A 22,101-nucleotide genomic window follows, 5' to 3' on the forward strand; every position below is an offset into this window, starting at 1 on the left:
TTATTTCCCTGAAGTTCTGGAGGCTGGAAGTCCTAGATCAAGGTGTCGACAGAACTGATTCCTTCTGAGGACTCTTCCCTTGGCTTGTAAATGGCCATTTCCATGTCATTCTCCCTCCGTCTTTACGTGATCTTTCCTCTGTGTCCTAGTATCCTCTTCTTATAAGGACATCAGCCAGATTGGATTTTAGAGCTCATCTCAATGACCTTGTTTAACCTTAATTACCTCTTTAAAGACCCTGTTTTCAAATACGGTCACATACAGGCGTTAGAGCTGCAACTTAAAAAGAGTTTGAGGGCACGTAATTCAGCTCGTAACAAAGATACGTGTTGGCTTATATATGTGCTCCATATGAGAAACCATTAAGGGTCAGTTAGAAATAGTGATTCATCTTTAAAAGTTGTAACTGAACCAGAACAGAAAGTCACAAATGGAAGATAAACATGGCAGGTGCCTTGTGGTATATTATGATGAGGATTTGCTCTAGTAGTTCTCATGGATGTTGTATGACATGCATCTGTATCATGTGGCCTCAGAGACCAGCTGTATGCTTAGGATAATAGCTAACCTGTATTAAATCATTATCTTGCTCTATAACCTGGGAAGGCTGATCAGTTGGGATCATCTATGCAGTGCATATTTATTTCAAAGGATGACACAAACATATGGATAGACATGTTTGAATAAAATGTCAGTTGCTATTGATATAACTCACTGGACATAGAAACTCTTTTGGGGGAAATTCTTTATCTCTTAGATTTTGGGGGTCATTAAAGATCTGACTGAATCCCTGTCACTAATCTATCTACTATGTTTTCCCACGACTCCGATTGCTTCACTGCAGAAATCCTCCATCGATGCATGCGGCATTCTAGATTTCTTACCAACCTCTGTCTGTCTTGGTGGAAGCCTGGCTACCTCAGAGCTGGCTTGAAAAAATTGCTAAGTGTGCAGAAACTGCTAGACATGGCCAAAACCTAGCAGAGAGACTATCAGATAGCTGCCAGTGTAGAGAAGAATTATATTTTACTTGGAGTTGCCTTCAGAAAATGGTACTCCCTGAAAAGAAGTTTCATAGTTACTAGAATGGCAGCCTCTTTAATAATCACGGAGATCTTGGTATGCCTTGATCACTGACAGCTTCTGATTTGATTTTTTGTGTAGTGTGCCGAAGATGAGGAAACCCGTGACCTGGTTAGGCTGCACGGAGGACTTAAACCCCTGGCCAGTCTGCTCAATAACACCGACAATAAAAAACGTTTGGCTGCTGTCACAGGGGCAATATGGAAATGTTCCATCAGCAAAGAGAATGTGACCAAGTAAGAGAAGGCATTCCACATTCTGTAATGAAAATATGGCCACTAACACACATTCTTGTAATTTAATGCTGTTGTAAGAAAGGGTCCATTTTAATGTTACTCCTGTAGTTTTCATAGATGTACGTTTTAGACAAAGGTGGCAGAATTAAATTCTTAGAAATGAAAGGCCACTATTTCCCACCCCACCACCTGGCAGTAGTTTTCTCTGTCTCAGTAGGGCTCTGGGGCTTGCTGATAATCTGTCCAAATGAGCTGTTTTGCATATGGGGAGCCATTTCAATGTGAAGTATTTCTGATACTTCCTGCAGAGACCTGTCAAGGTGAGAAGATTAATTTTCCACTGAATCTTTAGAGATCCACAAGTGGTTCCATTTTTCTCCCTTTTCTAAAGATGAACAAGATGAGTGAGCTAAATGCCAACTAACCAGTTAATCTTAAAGAGCAGTCATCTTCAAATGTGATTTCATTTAATTTCAAAGTCTTTGTAAACTTTATGACCATCTGATTGAATTTAATATTCAAATTTATCTCCATTTATTTTTAGAGTTCTCACATTGATGGATGTTCTGAGGCAAATCTTCCTTGTCTCGGTGTGGTGATTTTCTTTAATAAGAAATTCACATGTCCAGTTTAACACATAATAGGTTTATTTGGCTTTGTTTGTGTGAATGGTCTCTGTAATGTGGGGGAATAGCCTTTAGCATAGTGAAATAGTCGCTGCTCAAATTTGGAAGAAATTGTAGTTGCCTTAGAGGTTGTGCAGTGTAGTGGTTAAGGGCACACAGATGGCTACGTGTGGACGCCATCTTTACTGTTTACTAAGCTTTGGATTAACCTTTTGAGAATGGGGATTATAATAGGATATAAATCATAGGGTTGTTGTAAGGATGGATGAATTGAGCATATAGCTGGCATTAGTAATTTTTAGCAATTAATTTTATCATCAGGTAACTTTATATGAAAAATGATATTGTTCTCCTCTTTTCCTACCTCTGATCTCTTTTTTTTGTGTGATAAACTTAGGTTTCGGGAATACAAAGCAATTGAAACTTTGGTGGGACTTTTAACTGACCAGCCTGAAGAAGTCCTTGTGAATGTTGTTGGCGCATTGGGAGAGTGTTGCCAAGAATATGAAAACCGAGTCCTGGTCCGGAAGTGTGGTGGCATTCAGCCACTCGTGAACCTCCTCGTTGGAATAAACCAAGCTCTACTTGTCAATGTCACAAAAGCAGTTGGTGCTTGTGCAGTAGAGTCTGAAAGTATGATGTAAGTGGCCCTTCGGACCGAACCATTTTATTTGAGAGTGTTATGGGAAGTACTTGGATAGTCATAGAATAATATCATCACTTAAAATTGGTGTCCACGAATGATGAAAAAGTAAAATGCATTTACATATAAATAACTACAAGGTTACCAAACCGTGACTTACAGAGCCACATTGTTCCCTTGAATGAGCTGGAGGGCAGATGCTGGGCACATTGGGAAGAATTAAAATACCCAGTAGTCAATTTCCCTTGCAGAAACCTTAATATAGTCAACAAAAATTTTCTTTATAGTCTAGGGAAGAATTACCTATCTCTATCTAACTGAGATCCTAAATTGTTCTAGGTAGAATTCTCTTCGTATCTTCCTTGTTTCTCAATTCAATTTAGCAAACATATTTTGAGTACCTAACAGGAGCTTTGAACTGACGAGGGGAAAAAACAAAGTATATTAAGCTATGATCTTGGTCCTTAAGCAAATTATTGTCTAATTAGGAAGAAAAGGCTTAAGTATTATATAATTTAAGAGCAATAGCAGGATTATATAGAAACACACACACACACAAACCAAAGATATAGATGAATGGATGGATGGATGGATGGATGGATGGATGGATGGATGATAGGTAGATCAATCTATATATCTATATTATTATCTCTCTAGAGAAAGATTTATTTTAAGGAATTGGCTCATATGGTTGTGGAGGCTTGACAATTCCAAATTCTGCTGGAATAGGCTAGCAGGCTGGAGAGTCAGGAAAAAAGTTGCAGTTTGAGTTCAGAAGCAGTCTTCTGGCAGGACTCCTTCTTGCTCAGGGAGGTTGGTCTTTGTTCTATTAAGGCCTTCAACTGATTAGATGAAGCCCACCAACATTATGGAGGATAATCTGCTTTATTCAAAGTCTAGCAATTTATGTTTTAATCTCACTCAAAAAACACCATCATATAAATATTCACAATAATGTTTGGCTAAATATCTGGGCATCCTTTAGCCCAAACAAATGGATACACAAAAATGAGCACTCACAAATTCACCCCTTGCCAACTTGATATTCATATATACATTTATTTACTTAGTTTCCATATAAAGACAATTATAAGGTCATACGTCTTCCCAACACTACACAATTATCTTGCATACAGCTAAAATGCACTAATCAGTTCCCCAGAAGAGGAAGCAAAGTCCTTGGGTGATGTTTACTCTTACTGATATCCTATGACTTAAATACTGTGATGTGAAATTAACAATACTTAAAATCTGTAATATAAAGTCGGTACATCTCATATTACATGATAAGAGGATAAAAGGGGAGAAAAACAAAGGTATATATAAACATACAGATGCATTTATTACACTATAGGAAGGAATACTCTGACAATTACAGTCCTCATTTCTGTAACTGGTCACATGCAGTAGCTGGTATTTGTAAGTGCCTTTCACTAACCACTCCGTATTCCCTTTGGCCTCAGCTGGCACTTCAGTTGGTTGTGATTCTTCACCTGATGAGTGACTTCACTCTCGACAGGTCTGGGCCATTAGTAGTGCTGCCTGGATTGGGTTTGTTGTAGTTTCTTTCGACTTTAATCACAAGGCATGGTCATACTAAGAGACATCCTAAAGGACCACCTGTATTCCAGATAGACCCTTCTTGACCTCTGTTGTAGCATCTGATTTCTCCTTGGTGGTCAATCACCCAGCCAGCATAGAAACTCCCCTCTTTGCATGGTGATTTAGAGGCATGAGGAGGTCAAAAGTGGCCAAGTGGCCATAACTTCCAGTTTGGTGACATCATTATCATGTCTCCTGGTGGAAACAGTCCTCTCTTTGGAACTAAAACCTCCAGGCCAGCAGAGCATAAGGTCATGGGGACAGAAGTAAAATCTTTGCTAGTAGCTCACTAGGAGTAATAGTAAGTACCACTCCCATTTCCACACCTTGAATCCTGGACCCATGAATCCTGACTATAGGAGAAATAGCAACATATTGTTTACAGTCACATAGCTCTGTTGACCTATCTGTAGAATCCCAGAAGTCCACCAGCCATGGACTTCAGTTGATCCCACCTCTGACCCCTTGGGTCCCGGATGGCAGTGTTTCTGCCAAGACGGCTGATTGGATCCCTGTGTCACACTTTTAATCTCTACCATATGATTGTCAAGCCACACTTTTGATATTTTCCCAGAACATGCTTTCTCATTTTTTGCAGTACGAATTAGCTGAAAGTTTTCTAAATCTTTAGGTTTGGTTCCTTTTTGCTTAACAGATCTCTTCCTTGCATTATACTATAATTAGTACAGAGAAACCAGGCCACACCTTTAACACTTTGTTTAAAAATCTCTCTGCTAAATATCCACATTTGTCATTCACAAGTTCTACCTCCCACAAAACACTACAACACAATTCAGCCAAGTTCTTTGCCATTTTATACCAAGGATCACCTTTCTTCCTGTTCCAATAATATGTTCCTCATTTCCATCTGAGATCTCATCAGAATCACCTTTAGCATTTCTATTTCTACCAGCAGTTTCTTCAAGGGCAATCTAAACTTTTTCTAACACTCACCTCTAACTCTTCGAGCTTTCACCCCTTACCCATCACATTTTCAAAGCTCCATCCACATTTTTAGATTATAGCAGCACTTCACCTCCCAGCATCAAAATCTATTAGCTTTCTAAGGCTGCCATAACAAAATACCATAGACTAGGTGGCTTAAACAACAGAAATTTATTTCCTCACAGTTCTGGAGGCTGTAAGTCCAAGATCAAAGTGCTGGCAGGGTTGGTTTCTTCCGAGGCCTCTTTCCTCAGCTTACATATGGCCGCCTTCTCGCTGCCTCATGTGGTAGTTCCTTTTGCTTGTGCCCCTGGTGTCTCCCTATGTGTCCTAATCTCTTTTAATAAGGACAGCAGTCAGATTGGATTAGGACCTACACTAAGAATCCCATTCGAACTTAATCACTTCTTTAAAAACTCTCTCTTGAAATATAGTTACATTCTAGGTACTAGAGGTCAAGACTTCAACATATGAACATATGGGGGCAGTAATTAAGTCCATAACAATTGTCATAATGAGTTATCTACAGGAAGTGAATGAAATGTATTGTTAATATAAAACATATTTGAATGGGTGGAAGAATAGGGAAGCATGACTGAGGGATTCTTGCATGGAGGCCTGAGCAGTGAGAGAGCGCAAGAGTGGAAAGTCCAATCTGAGGACGATGAATAGGAGGTAGAATCAACAAATAAGATGGGGTCAGGCAAAGGAGAGGCCTAGATGGCTAATTTTATCTTCCCGAATTCTCAGTATCACCCTTTTCTGAGGCTGTGCGGGCATTTATTCTATCAGGCATTAGGAAGCAAGAGATCAGTCCCTGAACCTACCTTACTAATACTGGGTAGAGACAAAAATATGGTAGGGACATTTCCATTCGGTCCTGATACTCTGGTTCTGCCCCCTCTTGGGTCCTATGACTCCTCTGATTTCCATTAAGAAATGAAGTAAAGGACTGAGTGAATCAGACAATGCTAATCAGTAGAACTTTTCAGGCTATTAAGGAAATAATTTAAGCGTATCATTTGCATTTAATACATTTGGTGTTTAGAACAGGGTAATAGAGTGTATACATATTTTAATAGGTTACATATTTTTATTTCGGGTTGTTTATTGTGTGTGTGTGTGTGTGTATATATATATATATATACATATATACTATACATACATACATACATACATACATACATGCATGCATTTGTGTATGTATCTCCTATGTCATTTTATTCTGATCCACTCATTTATTCATTCAGCTCCTTTAGGGGCTGCTATGTACAGATATATCCTGTTACTAGAGAGTAACATTCACATAGACTGCTATCTACAGAGCACCATACATTATGTGGCCATACAGAGAACCCTGGGGAGGTGCAGTTTGCTGTCTTTCATCATTTGGTCTCTATAGAAGGCTTATACTCTATGCCAGTAGTCTCTGGTTGTACCTTCTCCCTTCAGCCCACTTTCCTGGCATCTGAGAACAAAGATTACATGTATTCAGTTGTGTAGGCCCTCTTCATAAAAAGCCTGAAACTCTAAGACAGTCATAGAACTTTTAACATGATTCTCTTTGGGATTCTCACGGCTTTGTCTAACCACATGCTGGTGCACAAGTACTTAAAGCCGTCATAATTACTTTAGAATTTGATTGTCAGAGTCTTGGTCTCAGGTGTTTCAGACACTAAGGAACACTACTTATACGTAACATGCTATCTCTAAGGGAAGAATGTTGGCTGGCATTATAAAACAATTTTCTAATGCATTTATCTTTTTGAAAAACACATGGTGTTCATTAAAACTTGATAAACGCTTTTCAGAAATGACTTTATGTACTACTTTTGATATCTGGCTCTTGTTTTCTGTCTGCTCAGATCTACCAACTACCACCAATTACATCTGAATTTTTTTAAATGTATCTCCTCTCTGCTCTCAAGTTGAGGTTCTGTCATCTTTAACCTGGACTTCTGAAGTAGGTTCTCTTGATCTCACTTCGAATCTCTCCCCCTTTTACACTGTCCTGCAGAGCTACTTTCCTTAGCCTAGTATTCAAAACATTTGCCTTCTGGCTCCAGTCTACCTCTCAAATTTCATGTTTTCCCTGCAACTGTTAATTTATCTAGAGTTATATTGTTATTTGTGTTTGAGCAAATATTTTTCAAGCATCTTTTGTTGCAGCCGCTGGAGATAGCAGATAGCATAGTGTAACGAAGAGAATTCCTGCCCTCTTGGAACTTACATTCTATTGTATGTGGGACACAGACTGTAAACTCTTGAACATCTAACCTGATTTCAGATAGTGTTAAATGTGACAAAGAAAACAGTGTGATTGAAAGACAGCAACTAAGTGGGGAATGGTTACTTTAGCTGGATTTGAAAGAAGAAGAAGGTAGAAGAGAGGAAAGTGGTTTCTAGGAGGATAATATTTGAACCAAGACCTGAGAGATGAGAAGGCACCTGAGGAAAGAATGTATCAGACAAAGAGTACAAACACAAAAGCCCTAAGATGGGATTGAGCTTTGCTTGATAAGTTACCCTGAATTTTGTTTATAGTTTCATGTAGATTTTATCATTGTCTGTCTTATTAGTAACATATTTTTGTATATCACCGTGCAACAGTGTCACAAATCGTCTTTTTATCTCTTTATGACTACTAATTTCTTAATAAACACAATGGATTTATTTACATAGATCACAACTTATTCTTGCAAAGCTCCTGGTACCATTTTATACCTAAGATTTAATGATTTTTGCATAAGTCATTACCAGGTTATCTAGTTGACACATGAAAATTTCTTCTAAATATCATCTTTATATACTTTTGAATGGTCCTTCAAACTTTTATATTATTAAGTAAATTATTATATCTATTGATTTTTTTAGTTGAACCCATTCAAGAAAAGAAGAAAAGGCTAGAGAAACAGCTACACACATTTTTTATTTCAAATCTTAACCTAGATTTAGAAGCAACAAAAATGTAATGAAAGAGAAAGAATGACTCTGTGTTAAACAATAGGCCTCAAGAACCTTTTGACTGAGTTGGTGAGGCAAACAAGTAATTTTAAAAGAATAGAGTAAATAATGGGATGGCAGTAAATAAACATTTATTAGTAAATATATAGAATTATTTTGTGGTATTTTATGAGGGCCTTGATTTCAGGGTAGTGATATGAAAACTACAGTGAAGAGTAAAAGTAGAAAAAAATCATATTCTCCCAAACAGGGAGATGGCCACAATTCCAAATCTTAAATGTGAAACACACCTGCAAAATGCTATAAGTTATTGGCCTGTGTGTAATGTGCTGACTGCTAACACATGCCTCTTCAGACAGTAAGATTTCACCCCCCAAAAGTGTCATAGTCATGAGATGCATAGCCAACATTTGTTTCAGAGAGAGCAGAGATGAGGGGAGTGAATGGGCTTTAGAAGAAGTGAGGGATTTTCCATTGGAGACCTAGTTTTTCATTATAAAACATCAGAAGTGGAGCCTAAGGAAAAGTCATATGGACATGTCATTTTATATTGTCTACAATAGTCATCTAGTCCAAGGAGACTGCAGGAGACACTTAGGAATGAAAAGGATACTAGAGACCATGATTGCCAGATCACAGCACAGTGAAACTATAAATTTTTAGAGATTTGGAGTGAGCCAGACTGACTAATTGAACGCTCAAAACTGAATGGTGGTGTGTTTGTAGGGCAAAGAGAATTGCAGATTTTTTGGGGGATTGTATTTGAGGTAATTTCATCATAAAAGGAAACAGGTAAGTTTAGACAAATAATTTTTTCACAATCATAAAGCCATTAAAGCAGTATACTCCCTCTTAATAAAACTGCAAAAAAAAAATTACATAAAGTTTTACAGAAAGACTTTATAAGACAATCTAAATAGTTGTAAAAAGCAAGTTGTCAGAGCTCAGAAGAGAAGTAGAAAACTTATTGAACTAAAAGCCTAGATAGAAGCAGAAGAAATACAATAAACACAGCTGAAAACACAGCCAGAAATGTGGTATGTAGGAAATAAAAATGAAATTTAAAAGAAAATATATTAAAATTATAATAGAAGCTAGATAAATAGGTAACCCAAAGACATACAGCATAATCATAGTTGGTGTTCCTTAAGAAAAGTTTGGAACCAATGGAATATGATCCTAATTAAAGATATAACAGAAGAAAACTTTTTGCACGAATCTGTAGGTCAAAAGACCCAAAAAGATCCTAGTAATATTTGTACAGAATGGGCAGTAGTAACACTTCCTGATAAAGCTACTCACATTTCAAAATAAATATATGTAGGCAAAAGAAGCAAACCTCAAAGGTAGATTGTCTTCAAGCTTCTTTTAATGTTGAAAGGCATTAAGTGATTAAATCACTCAGATTAATACCCTGAGAGAGAGAAAATATTGCCCAAGAATTTCATATCCCACCAAGTTGTCCTAATGGGTAGGCATTAGCACATCCTCAATTATATAAGAAATTAGTGAATATAGTACTTATTGAAATTAGTGAATATAGTACTTATTGAAAAAATCTGCTCAATGACAAAATTCCAGTCAATCAAGAAATTACTCAAAGTATTTTAAATAGCAAAACTGTAGCTAAAAGGTACCAGGGGAGACAATCATTTAAATATTAATTAAGATATAACAATGGAGGAATTATCATTAGGGGAATCATCCACGTTTTATAGATATTGATAATAACATAATAATAAAACTGACAAAAGTAAAAACAGTATAGGGTAGATAAGTGTGCAAATTTTATCATCTTCCACATAAATCAGTACATACAGTACACAGCATTATTTTTATTATCCATTCATTTATCTATTTTTCCTATCCATCTGTTTTATTTAGGCATAAAGAGATATCTAGAATCATTTATATTAGCTGTTAATGATTGTTATTTCTGGATGGTAGAATTTGGGATCATTTTTATTTTCTTTTTTATATTTTTCTATACAGTTTGTATGATGAGCATGTATCATCTTTACAACACCAAAGTCCTCATTTAATACCTTGCACAATCTCATTTTATATTGTATAGTGTATAATGGTTAAGAGTATCGTTCTGGAACCGTTGTCTGGAATACCAGTCTTCCCACTCACTAATTGTGTTTCCTTTGGCCAATTATTAAACTACTTGGTTCCTTGATTACCACATAAATAGCGTGGGGATAGTAATGGTGCCTATCTCATTGGATTGCTGTAATGATTAAGTGAATTAGTATATGTAAAGTGCTTGATACATAGTATGTGCTAGGTAAACGTTGGTTAGTACTGTTCATGTAGCAGAAGCTTTAATTAATAGCAATTTTAAATGATTATACATAAATAGAAAATGAAAGTCAGAGCATATAGTATCTATACTCATCTACAGATAAGTCTCTTTATTGTTTCTCTTATAATAAATTAATCCTGATAAAAAAAAATCCCGATATTTTAATTTGCTATAAATTGAGAGCAAGGGGGGCCCTAAATGATGAATAACTCACTTTTTAACTCTCACCTGCAAGCAAGGAGCTTTGATGGTATGGTATAAACATGTAAATAGGCAATTTTAATTCAGGTCTTTTGCATTATGGTACTAAGTTTTGATTTTGTTTTTAAGTTGACTGAAGATTATTGAAAGGTTTTAAGCATAACTTGGGACAGAGAAACTTGTTAGGGGATCATTGCAAGCCAGAGGTGAAGGTGGCTTAAACTAAACCAATGGAATATAATGTAACAAAAAATAAAGAAATCGAAAGATTAAGAGATAAAAAGGGAGAAAATAGGTGGAACTAGGGGAATGATTGAACATGAGTTGTAAAGAAAAGAGGCGTCATGAATTATATTAAGGTTTCTGACTTGCGTAACTAGAGGATAGTGGTACCTTACTGATTCAGGGAATATAGTTGGAGGACTGGTAAAGGAAGAATGAGCTTCACGAGGGGAAAAAGAAAGTCAGTTTGTTGATCATCACATCATCAATGCCTAATCCAGTCCCAGGCTCAGGGTAGGCCCCCCAAAAACATTATATAATGAACGGGTAGTGAATTCACTTATGGTTGGGTAGTTATTGAGGTTTCTATGGGACATCCACGTGAATATGTCAACTAGTCAATTAGATGTCGATATCTAAAGCTTCGATAGAGATATGTGTTGGCCATATAATATTATGAATATTTGGTAGTTGAAGTCATGGATATATGTGAGATTATGAGGAAGAGAAAGCAGAGTGAAAGGAGAAAGATAAAAACAGAACCTCTTGAACCCAATCTTTTAAGTAGAATGAAAGAACAAAAGAGGTACCTGTGAAGAAATTAAGAATCAGCCAGAGAATTGTGAGGGAAACTTCTAGAAGAATTATTAAAAAATAAAAAAAAAAAAGGGAAGAGAATATTTAAGGGAGAGAAAGTGTTCAAAAATAACACATTCTATGACAAGGCCTCTTTAAGATAAAGACTGAACTGGCCTTTCTTGTGCAACAAGGAGGCTGATGAGTCCTGTGCACATAAATATGGTTTTCCCACAAATGCTTTTATAAATGCACTAGGGTAGTTTCAGAAAACAGTATTTTGAGTTTGGTAAGAATCCAAACAGCATTACTCTTGGCATCATATTTCAGACATGGCTATTACTGTTAGATTTGTAGAATTTATTGCATCTTTGAGCTTTAAGTTAAATGGAAGGAAATGACAAACAAATACCTCTCCCCTGTGTAAGCCTTATATAATTCATTGGTTAGGAACTTATTTTAATGACTAGAAGTTTTATGTTTTAATGATTGGTCTGTGGCTGTGGCTAAAATTTAGATCACATATCAGGATAAACATATACTCAAAGCACAGTTTTACTAACTTGGAGCAGTAGAATGCATAAGTACTTCTCTTCCCTTATATATTTTTCAGTAAGAATAAGAAATATCTTAATAATAACAGTTTGGCTACTGAATCAAAAGTGATTTTTAAGAAACCAATGATTTCATAAAAGTCTGTTGACTTTTTTTAGTACTTCAGACCACTGCTTTTAAAAACTCAATATATATTATTTCATATTAATTATGCCTTTCCCCAGGAACAGGTATCCTGACATAAGTTTATGAAAAATTAGATTTATTTGGGCTGAACTTTTTTTTTCTTGTTGACTTTTAATATTTTTTTCATGTGTACAGAATTCATCTGGAGGTAATTTGGCCTTCAAGTATATAAAATCCTACTGATACTACAAAAAACGGTTAACGCTTGTGTTTTGGGGAATGTAATTTTCTAATAGAATACTATAAAATTTCAAACAACTAAAAGTACTGAGGCTAAAAATTTAAGAAATAGCTATGATTTATTTTCCACATCTCAGGCACTTTACTTTCATTTTTAAAATTTTCTTTTCAACTTTTATTTTGAAATAGCATTAGACTTACAGAAAAGTTTCAGAAACAGAGAGAGTGCAGAGTACAGAGTTTCCATGTACGCTCTTCACCTAGCTTCCCTTAACATCCTACATAACCAGAGTGAAAATATAGAAACTTTTTATTTGTTCAAGTCCATTTTTTTTTTTACTTTGAAGAGTATTTTAAAGTTTTACTCATGTGGATTTTGTACATTTTGGTTCAGTTCATTGCTAAGTATTTAATCTTCCTTGTTGACGCTGTTAATGGCTTTTTTCTCCTGCCATTATGCCCTTCAACTGATTGTCTGTCTCTGTGAACACTATTGAATTTTGTATGTTAATTCTATATGCTACTACCTTATAGAATTCTCTTATTGTTTGAGTTCATTTTATTGTTAATTCTCTAGCACAGTGGTTGACAAACTATAGCACGTGGACCAAATCCTGTTTTTTTAAATAAAGTTTTATGGTAACATAGTCACACATTCATTTATGTATTGTCTTCAGCCGCCATTATAATGGCAGAGTTGAGTAAGTTAATGACAGTAAGTGAATAACCCACAAAGACTAAATTACTTACTTTCTAGTTCTTTACAGAAATATTTGCTGACTCTGCTCTGAGATATTCCAGAGAAAGTTTTGCTTCTTTACATATTGTTATTCTTAAAATTGATTTCTCTTGCCTAATTCATTAGCTAATGCCTGGCATTAAGTTGAATCATAGTGGAGATAATAGGCCTCTTTGCCTTTTCTGGTTTTGGTGGAAATGCCTCTAGTGTTTCTCTATTAAGTAAGATAATATCTTGAGGACTGAAGTATATATATTTTATCATATTTAAAAACCTCTCAATTTCTATTTTTAAAGTGTTTTTTTTTTTTTTTTTTTTTATCAGAAATAGGTACTGAATCTTGTCAAACGCTATTTAAGCATTTATGGAGATTATGCTCCATTGTGATTTTTTTTCTTACATCTGTTAATATGGTGAATGATATTAACAGGTTTCCAAACATTGAACCAATTTTGCATTCTGGGAATTTTCACTTGGTCATGATGTACTATTTTGTTAATGTGGTACAGGATCCCAGTCAATAATATTTTATTTAGCATTTTTGTAATGCTACTCATGAGTGATATTAGTCGATAGTCCTTTTTTTACTATCTTTATCAAATCTAAGTATCATATGTTATACCTGCTTAACAAAATCAGTTAGGCAGTATTCTTTCATTTCAATACTCTGGAGTAATTTATTGAGCAATGGGACCCCTAGACTGTAAAGGTTGTATAGAAGTCTACTATGCAACAATATGGGCCGTGTGTGTGTGTGTGTATTAGCTTCCTCTAGTTCTTCTATGGAAACTGGTCTATTTATACTTTCCACTCTAATGGGGTCAACTTTGGCAATGTGTTTCCTTATAAAGTGATCAGTTTTGTTTGGTATATCAAGTTTATTTGAATAGTGGTTTGCAAAGTAATGTCTTAGGACTTTTAAATTTGTCTTTTTTCAATGGTTATTTTCTCATCATTTTTTACTTTTGTATATGTGAGTTTTCTCCTGTTTTTTTTTCTTAATTGAGTCATCTAGTATAATTTCTCTATTTTGATTTTCTGAAAAAATGTTATTTTATTGATTAGGTATGCTGTTCTATTCTCTACTTCATAAATTTCTTATCTTTATTAATTATTTGTTGTTTTCTTTTGGTTTATTTTACAATCATTTTTCTAATTTTTGAGCTGAGAAGTTATTTTATTTGTATTCTTTTAAAAAAATAATACTGTCTCTGTTTGACTTTGCTTTAAATGCCCTGTGTAGATTCTTACATGTAGTGCTTTTATTGTCATTATTTCTTTAGAAATTTGTTAAGTTCAACTTGTATTTTCCCCCTTTAGCCCAGGAGTTGTTTATTGGATCAAAAAAAAAAAATCCACATGGAAGAACCCCTTTTGGTTGTTAGATATTTATCACTGTACTACATTTTGGTCAGAGAGTGGTCGATTGCTTTATTTCTACTTTTTATGGAACTTATTGATGTTTTCTTTATGACCTAATATAAGATGAATTGATGTGAAGCATATATACATACTTGGGATGAAGATGTAGTCCTTGTCAACAGAGTATAAAGTTTGATGTGTATCCTTAAGATCTACCTTATTATGATCCTCTATCTCTACTTACTATTTTTGTACTGTTGATCTGTCTTATACAAACTGTTGAGTTTATCTGTCTTATACTGAAAATGGTTTATTAAAATCTCTTACTAGTGTATTTCTGTCTTCTCATGTCTCATATAGTTTTTGCTTCTTAAAGTCAGATGCTGTGTTACTTGGTACATAAATGTCTCTAATCATCGTGAATTGTCGTTTTTAATATTACAAGTGCTATTCTTTTTCATGTTTAATGAGTTTTGGCTTGATTTCTACTTTGTCTGATATTAGATTCTTTATCCCTGAGTTTAAAATTTTTTCTATTTTCTAGAATATCTTGCTCTACTCTTTATTTTTAGTCTTTCTGAATCATTTTGTTTTATGTGTTCCCTTTTATACAGTATATACATGGGTCTTGCTTTGTAAACCAAAATAAGAATATCTTTTCTTTTAATAAGTGAATTAAGCCCAATCACGTTGGTATGACTGATATGTTTGGTCTCAACAGTGTCATAATATCTTATATTTATTTGTATTTTGTTATATTTACTATTTCTCTATAAGATTAGTAGTCTTTTTACTTTTTATTTAGAAAGGTTTATACTTTTTTCTATTTTTCTCTTTTTCCTTTTTCTCCCATTTTAAAGTGTATCATTTCTACTTTGTCATAACATATGACATTTGAACATTTGAACATTCCATCCTCACACTTGCCCTTGTTTTAATCTTGGATCAACAATTATACATGTACATGCATATTAAAATGCTCATCATCTGTTTTGTGCCAAAGTTTTGCAGTCATTTTAATTCGGAGCTTTAATTTTGGAGCCTATCCTGTAAAAGAATCAACAAGAAGCGCTCATGGGTGCAGAATTTCCTAAGGTCTTATATGTTGAAAGTATTTTTCCTTTTTTCCCAGCTTTATAGAGATATAAATACTTGATTAACAAATAGAAAGTATTTGATTGACAATAGAAAATTTATATTTAAGGTCTACAATGTGGTGTTTTGATATAGATATGCCTTGTATAATGATTACCACAATCAAGCTATGTAACACATCCACCACCTCACATAGTTACTATTTTTTGTGTGTATGCGGTGAAAACACCTAGAATCTACTCCCAGCAAATTTCAAGTATATGATATTAATACGATATTAATATGATATTAATATAGTTACCATGTAGAACATTAGATCCCTAGAGCTTATTCATCTTATACCTAAAAATTTGTAATTTTTGAGCAGTTGTCTCCCCATTTCCTCCACCTCTCAGCTTCTGTCAATTACCATTCTACTCTGTTTATCTAAGTTCAGCTTTTTTAGATTCTACATATGAGGGATCTCATACAATATCTTTTTGTGGTTTATTTCACTTAGCATACTGTCTTCCAAGTTGATCCACATTGTCACAAGTTTCAGGGTTTCTTTCTGATTTGAGGCTGAATAATATTCTACCGTATGTATGAACCACAATTTCTTTATCTATTCATCTGTCAGTGGGCACTTAGATTGTTTCCATACCTTAACTATTGTGAATAATGCCACAGTGAACATGAGATATTACTTTTATTTCCTTTGGTTATATGCCCATAAGTGAAATTGCTTGGTCTTATGGTAGTTCCATTTTTATTTTTTGAGGAACTTGTGTACTGTTTTCCATAAAGACTACCAATTTACATTCCCACCATCAGTATGCAAGGGGTTTCTTTTCTCCACATCCTTGCCAACATTTGTTATCTCTCTCTTGTCTTTTTGTTAATAGTCATTGTAATAAGGAATGAGGTGATATGTCATTGTAGATTTGATTTTCATTTCCTGGTGATTAGTACTGTTTAACACATTTCCTGGTGATTTACCTGCTGACCATTTGTATATTTCTTTGTAAAAATGTCTTTTCAGTTCTTCTTTCTATTTTTTAATTTAGTTTTTTTTTCTTTTTGGAGGGGAGGAGGTTGAGTTGTATGAATTCCTTATATATTTTAAATATTAACTCCTTGTCAGAAATATGGTTTGCAAATATTTCTCCCATTTCATAGATTGCCTCTCTGTTTCATTAATTTTTTCCTTTGCAATGTAGAAGCACATTTGGCTATCCAGTGAAGTTATTTTTCTATAAATACTCAGAAGACAACTTTGCTAGATATAAAATCTTTGGTTCCTACTTTTTTTTCATTGAATTAAGAAAATTCTACTTCATTGTTGCCTTTTTTTTAAGTCTGATGCTAGTCTAATTCTTTGGTCTTGTAAGTTATTTGATCCTTTTCTCCAGAGGCCTTGAGGATTTATTTTTTATTTTTATATTCTAATTAGTTGATTGCTAATTATTTGGTTAACCTGAATTATGATTTATACAAGAAAGGCAGGATAAATGTTTTTTTCTTCCTTTAAAAAATCAAATTTTAAATATATGAATTGTCAGGAACCCTAGCAACGTTTTTTTTTTTTTTTCGTATTTGTTATGAACTTGTAAGTCTTCATGATTTACTTTAGTCTCTATTGTTCTTTTGTACAAAAAGCCTGGCATACATGATTCAAAACATACTAACATCCAAATGTCCTAAGTTTTTCACTATTTTAAAATAACTTTAAAATCTAAAGGCTGGCTTTCAAATATAAGTAAGTGCCTGCCTATAAAAGAGTACATTTCATGTTCTTTAAAAACAATCAAGAAAAAAAATGTTTCTATTAATATTCTGTAAATATCTAGGATCCTAAGAAATTTTACATAACAATTTACCTAAATAATATACTAATTTCATAAAATTTATCCTATAAAATATTTTCCTTCCACACATTGTAAAATAAACATCTGCAGAACTGATTGTTACATGATCTAGTGTTACATGATCATGTAATGAAAGACTCTTTTATAAAACATATACACAAGGATAGAATTAAAACTTACCATGGAATTTGTAACTCTAAATTTCCTGTCTTCTGTGGTTTAAACATAATTATGTTGCATTTACATAGTGTTTTTTTTTATTTTTACATTGGGTTTATTTGTTCTTTTCAAAGGGAAAAAAAGGAAAACTATGCTTGTTTGTATACAGAAGAGATTTAATCTCTTTGTGGCTGCCCAGATATTTCTTCTACTACAAAACTAGTCTTTGTGACCTTATAGAGTTTATGCAAGACATAAAATAGAATATATGCTTCACACATTTGTACCAGTAAGGACATTTTTCCTTCCTTTCACATTTTTTTGGTATTTGTTTTTCATCTGCATACTTTTTAAAGCATATGGATTTAACCTAGATACCAAAATGCCAAATGAAAAGCAATTGTGTCAATCATTTAATCTCCTGAATCTTAGTTTTCTCATTTTAAAACAAACTCTAGGGACTTTTAATTTGAGGATTATGTGGAATTTATTTCTCCACATTATATATCTCATCCAGCCAGTTGTCATATGGGCTTAGTTCAATAGCTGAATAAATGGGCTGTTCAGTACTATTTCTTATGTATATTTGTGTTCGCTATGAAATTAAAGAACATTTTTAAAACTTTCAATTTGTGAAATATCACACAGATGAGGTGCGAATGTAAATGAACACATTAGTAAAGTATTAGAAAGGGGAGATTCGTGTAACTGCCACCCAAGCAAAGAAGTAGAATATTGTCATTACCCCAAAACTCCTTGGCAGCTTCTCGTTATCACAGCTCACCTACAGCCACCTCTCTTGCCTTTTATGACAATTAGTATCTTGCTTTGTTTTCATAATTTTATACTCGAGAATGCATCCCTCTAAAACATAGTTTAGTTTTGTTTCTATTTGGAAACTAATAGAAGCATATAGTCTGTGTTGGGTTTTGTCTATTTTTGTTCAAAATTCTAGATTAATTGTTCAATTTGATACATTTTAACAATAGTATGCACTCTTATAACCACCAGTCAAAATAAAATATAAAACATTTCCTTCTCCCAACAAGGTTTACTCATAGTATTATCCAGTCAATTCCCACTTCCACCCTAAGCAACTGCCTTCTGATTTCCTTCACTATACGTTAATTTGCCTATTCTGGGAGTGGAATTTCTAAATTATATGATGGGAGTTTAACTTCATTAGAACTTCCAAATAGTATGCAAAAGGGGTTGTACAATTTTACATTTTCATCATTGCCAATATTTAGTGTTATTGGTGTTTTTAAAAAATTTAATTATTCTAATAGGAAAAAAAAATCATTGTAGATTTCATTTTTCAGATGAAAATGATGAGTAATTGATGAGTCATTATTAATCATCAGTGATTTTCCATGTGCTTACTATCCATGTGTATTATTTTGCACTTTATTCGTTTTGTCCATTTTAAATTGGATTTTTTTGGAGCTCTTTTTTAGTGATTTGAAGTTCTTTTCGTATTCTAGATACAAATTTATTGTTAAATTTCTGTGCTATAGAATAACTTTTTGCCCTCTCTGTGTCTCTTCTAATCAGTCTCTGAGAGAACTCATTTATATAAACTATAAGCTAAAAGTGTTTTGAAAAAAATACAAAAAAACAAAACAAAGAAGAATATGCAACAGAGATCAGATATTGCCTACAAAGCCTAAAATATTCACTGCCTGGATCTTTACATAAAAAGTTTGTCAACTCTTGTTCAAGTGGTTTATTCATCTTATTTTCATTATTTATTGTACTTATTTGGATTTTAATTTTTGCTGCTTTTTCTAGTTTAAAGTAAAAGTTGTGATTATTGATATTAGATAAGTCAGCTCTTTTCTAGTATGTAAGCATTTATAGCTCTAAGCACTGTTTTAGCTTCATCCACAAATATAAGTTGTGCTTTCACTTTTATTCAATTCAAAATATTTCCTATTTTTCTCTGTGATTTCTATTTGGCCCAGGACTTAACTTTTAAAAATTTGAATATTTTCCAGATACTACATTGCTTCTGATTTCTAGTTTAAAACTATGTGGTCAGACATTATATTCTTGGTGATTTAAGTTCTCTCATATTTAGCTTTATGGCCCAAGCATGTTTCATTTGCACTGGGAAAAAAAATGTATACTATAGAGTTGTATAGTATAGTAGTATTTTTAAAAATGTTGATTAGGCCACTTGTTCAGGTGTGTTCTTCAGTCTTTTATATATTTACATGTTTTAAAAATTTTTTTTTTTATATCAACTCCTCAGAAAGGGGTGTTAAAATCTTCCATAATTGGTTATATTTGTTTCTAGTTTTTCTTCTGTAATTCTCGTCATTGACAGTGAGAAGCTGATTTCCATCCTTACTTATTTGACTGATCTCCCTATGTGTAACCAGTCTTCTATTTTCATTCCAATTTTGTCCACTTTGTAGATGCTCTTCACCCTGCTGTGACTCTGGTATAGCATGCTGGATTGCCCAGGCTCTTTTTAGATGCTCTTTTTAGCTTATTTTGGCTTTGGTGCCCCATACTGGACCACCTTTCCCTTGTAATACTTTACTCCTCACTCTGCTCACCTCTGACTTCCCATGTAAGGCTTCTCCACTCTGTTGACACCCTCTTCACCTTGTTCAGGCTTTGTCACCACACAACAGCTGATTCTCAGTAGGGATATACCCCCATTCTTCTAGGGTTCTGTCTTCCCACACTGAGTTGTACCCCCCATTCAAAGTGCTCTGATCACTTTATTTAGTATCAGATATCCCATCCCTGGTTTGCCCTATAGGTAGAGATTCCCTGTTCATCCTCCTGTTCCTCTTCCTTGAGCTTTCACACTCCATCCTGGGCCACTAAACTCATCTTGCCTTCCACTGTGGATGCCTACATTGTTCTGCCCCACATCATTACTTTAGGGCTGAATTGTTCAGGAGGCAAAGGGAAAGGGCTTTGCCATCATTTTTGAAGGATATCTTCACTGGGTATAGAAGTCTAGATTGTCATTTTCTTCTAGCTCTTTTTAAAATTCTTATTGTTATTAATCTTCTTATTGTTTCCCGTGAAAAGACAGCTTTTATCATAATTTTTATCATAAGTTTCTATACCTAATGTATTTGTTTTTCTTTAGTTGCTTTTACGATCTGCTCTATATCTTTGGGTTCAGCAGTTCGATTACATGTTTAGATGAGGTTTTCATTGTATTTATCCCATTAAGATTCACTGAGCTTCTTAGACCTATAGATTAATGTCTTTCATTAATTTTAGAAAGTCCTCAGTCACTGTCCTTACAAATATTCTGTCTTTCCTCCTCCTCCTGTTCCTCCATATATTGTTTCATTTAATAATATCTCTCATACATTGGACTTTTTTTGGTGACTTTTTCCCTTATTTTTCAATTTGAGTACCTTTTTTCCCCTCTGTTATGTCCAGTTTGCTGTTAAGCCCTTATAATAAACTCTTCATTTCTTATACCTTAGTTTTCATATTTAGCATTTTTATTTCAATCCTTTTAAATAATTTTTGATGTTTCTGGTCTCAGAATTTTCTTCTGAATTCAATTATAAACATTTTTGAAAAGTGCAAAATCATAGTCAAATTATATGTGTCGCTTAATCAGGAAGCAACAAATTATTTTATAGAATTAAAGGGTATCCATTTTGTAGGTTATTGTTCAGTCATTAGAACTCATACATGTATTAAAAACAAACAGTACAGATATGGATAGATCAATGGAATACAATAGATAGCACTAAATGTTGATGTCTATATTTATATAAATGCCTATCAAAATTTAAGATATGATAATGGCATTTTAATGAAGAAAAAAGCTGGATCCCTACTTTTTATAGAAAATTCAAGTAATTAAAATATTTAACTATAAACAAAGTAAGTTTTAAGAGAGCAGAAGAAATATGCAGTTTTATTATCTTGGGGCATGGATGGCTAAGCATAAGCTAAAGATCAAAATTATAAAGGAAATGATTGATAGATTTAGTTACATAAAATTTTAAATTTTGAGGAAGAAGAAAACTCTCCTTTGCTTCCAGTGAAGAAGACTACTAAAATAACTCCTTATGTCACAAATTGATAAGTAAAGGGAAAGGATTAAACATTATTCTGCCTTTCTGGAGGATAACTAAGCCCCATTTAATGAGGGAAAGCTCCTCTTTATAGAAGAATGTGAGCTAAAAAATAGAGTAGACAGAATTAGAAGAATCACTGTAACTACCAATAAAATAATTCTTTTAGGCAAGGATAATTACCAGATGCTAAAACTGTAAAGAAGTGAAAAGTTTATTGGGACAGGACCTTCTCACAGTGACCAAGTGAGACCCCACAGATTGTTATTCAATGAAAATGGAAAAATATTTCTTTGCAATGGAGAGTTCTAGTGGTCATCAGTGTAAATAAATGACCAAACTTTGCATCTAAGAATGGAACAATTGGACATTATAAGCATCTTCATGTGTTGCAGTGTGAGGTACCTAGCATCACCTATAATGTATTTTGCAAAAAAAAAAATGTGTAATTTGAATCAAGCTCAGACTTTAAATCTAGCTTCCTGTTTATAGAAAATGGGATAGAAGG

The 22,101-nt window shown here is 33.9% G+C and overlaps 1 protein-coding gene across 7 annotated transcripts in view; it reads left to right on the forward strand.

Moving 5' to 3' along the window:
* ODAD2 (outer dynein arm docking complex subunit 2) overlaps window positions 1-22,101 on the forward strand; it is a 135,944-nt gene that overhangs the window by 50,466 nt on the left and 63,377 nt on the right. For all 7 annotated transcript variants that reach the window (XM_016160769.2, XM_016160766.2, XM_016160770.2 and 4 more), the window contains 2 exons: window positions 1,165-1,319; window positions 2,343-2,585. In XM_016160769.2, the coding sequence (XP_016016255.1) occupies window positions 1,165-1,319; window positions 2,343-2,585 (398 nt within the window). The remainder of the gene's footprint in view (window positions 1-1,164; window positions 1,320-2,342; window positions 2,586-22,101) is intronic.

Source organism: Rousettus aegyptiacus, unplaced genomic scaffold, assembly GCF_014176215.1.
Source record: "Rousettus aegyptiacus isolate mRouAeg1 unplaced genomic scaffold, mRouAeg1.p scaffold_m13_p_10, whole genome shotgun sequence".
Taxonomy (NCBI): Eukaryota; Metazoa; Chordata; class Mammalia; order Chiroptera; family Pteropodidae; genus Rousettus; species Rousettus aegyptiacus.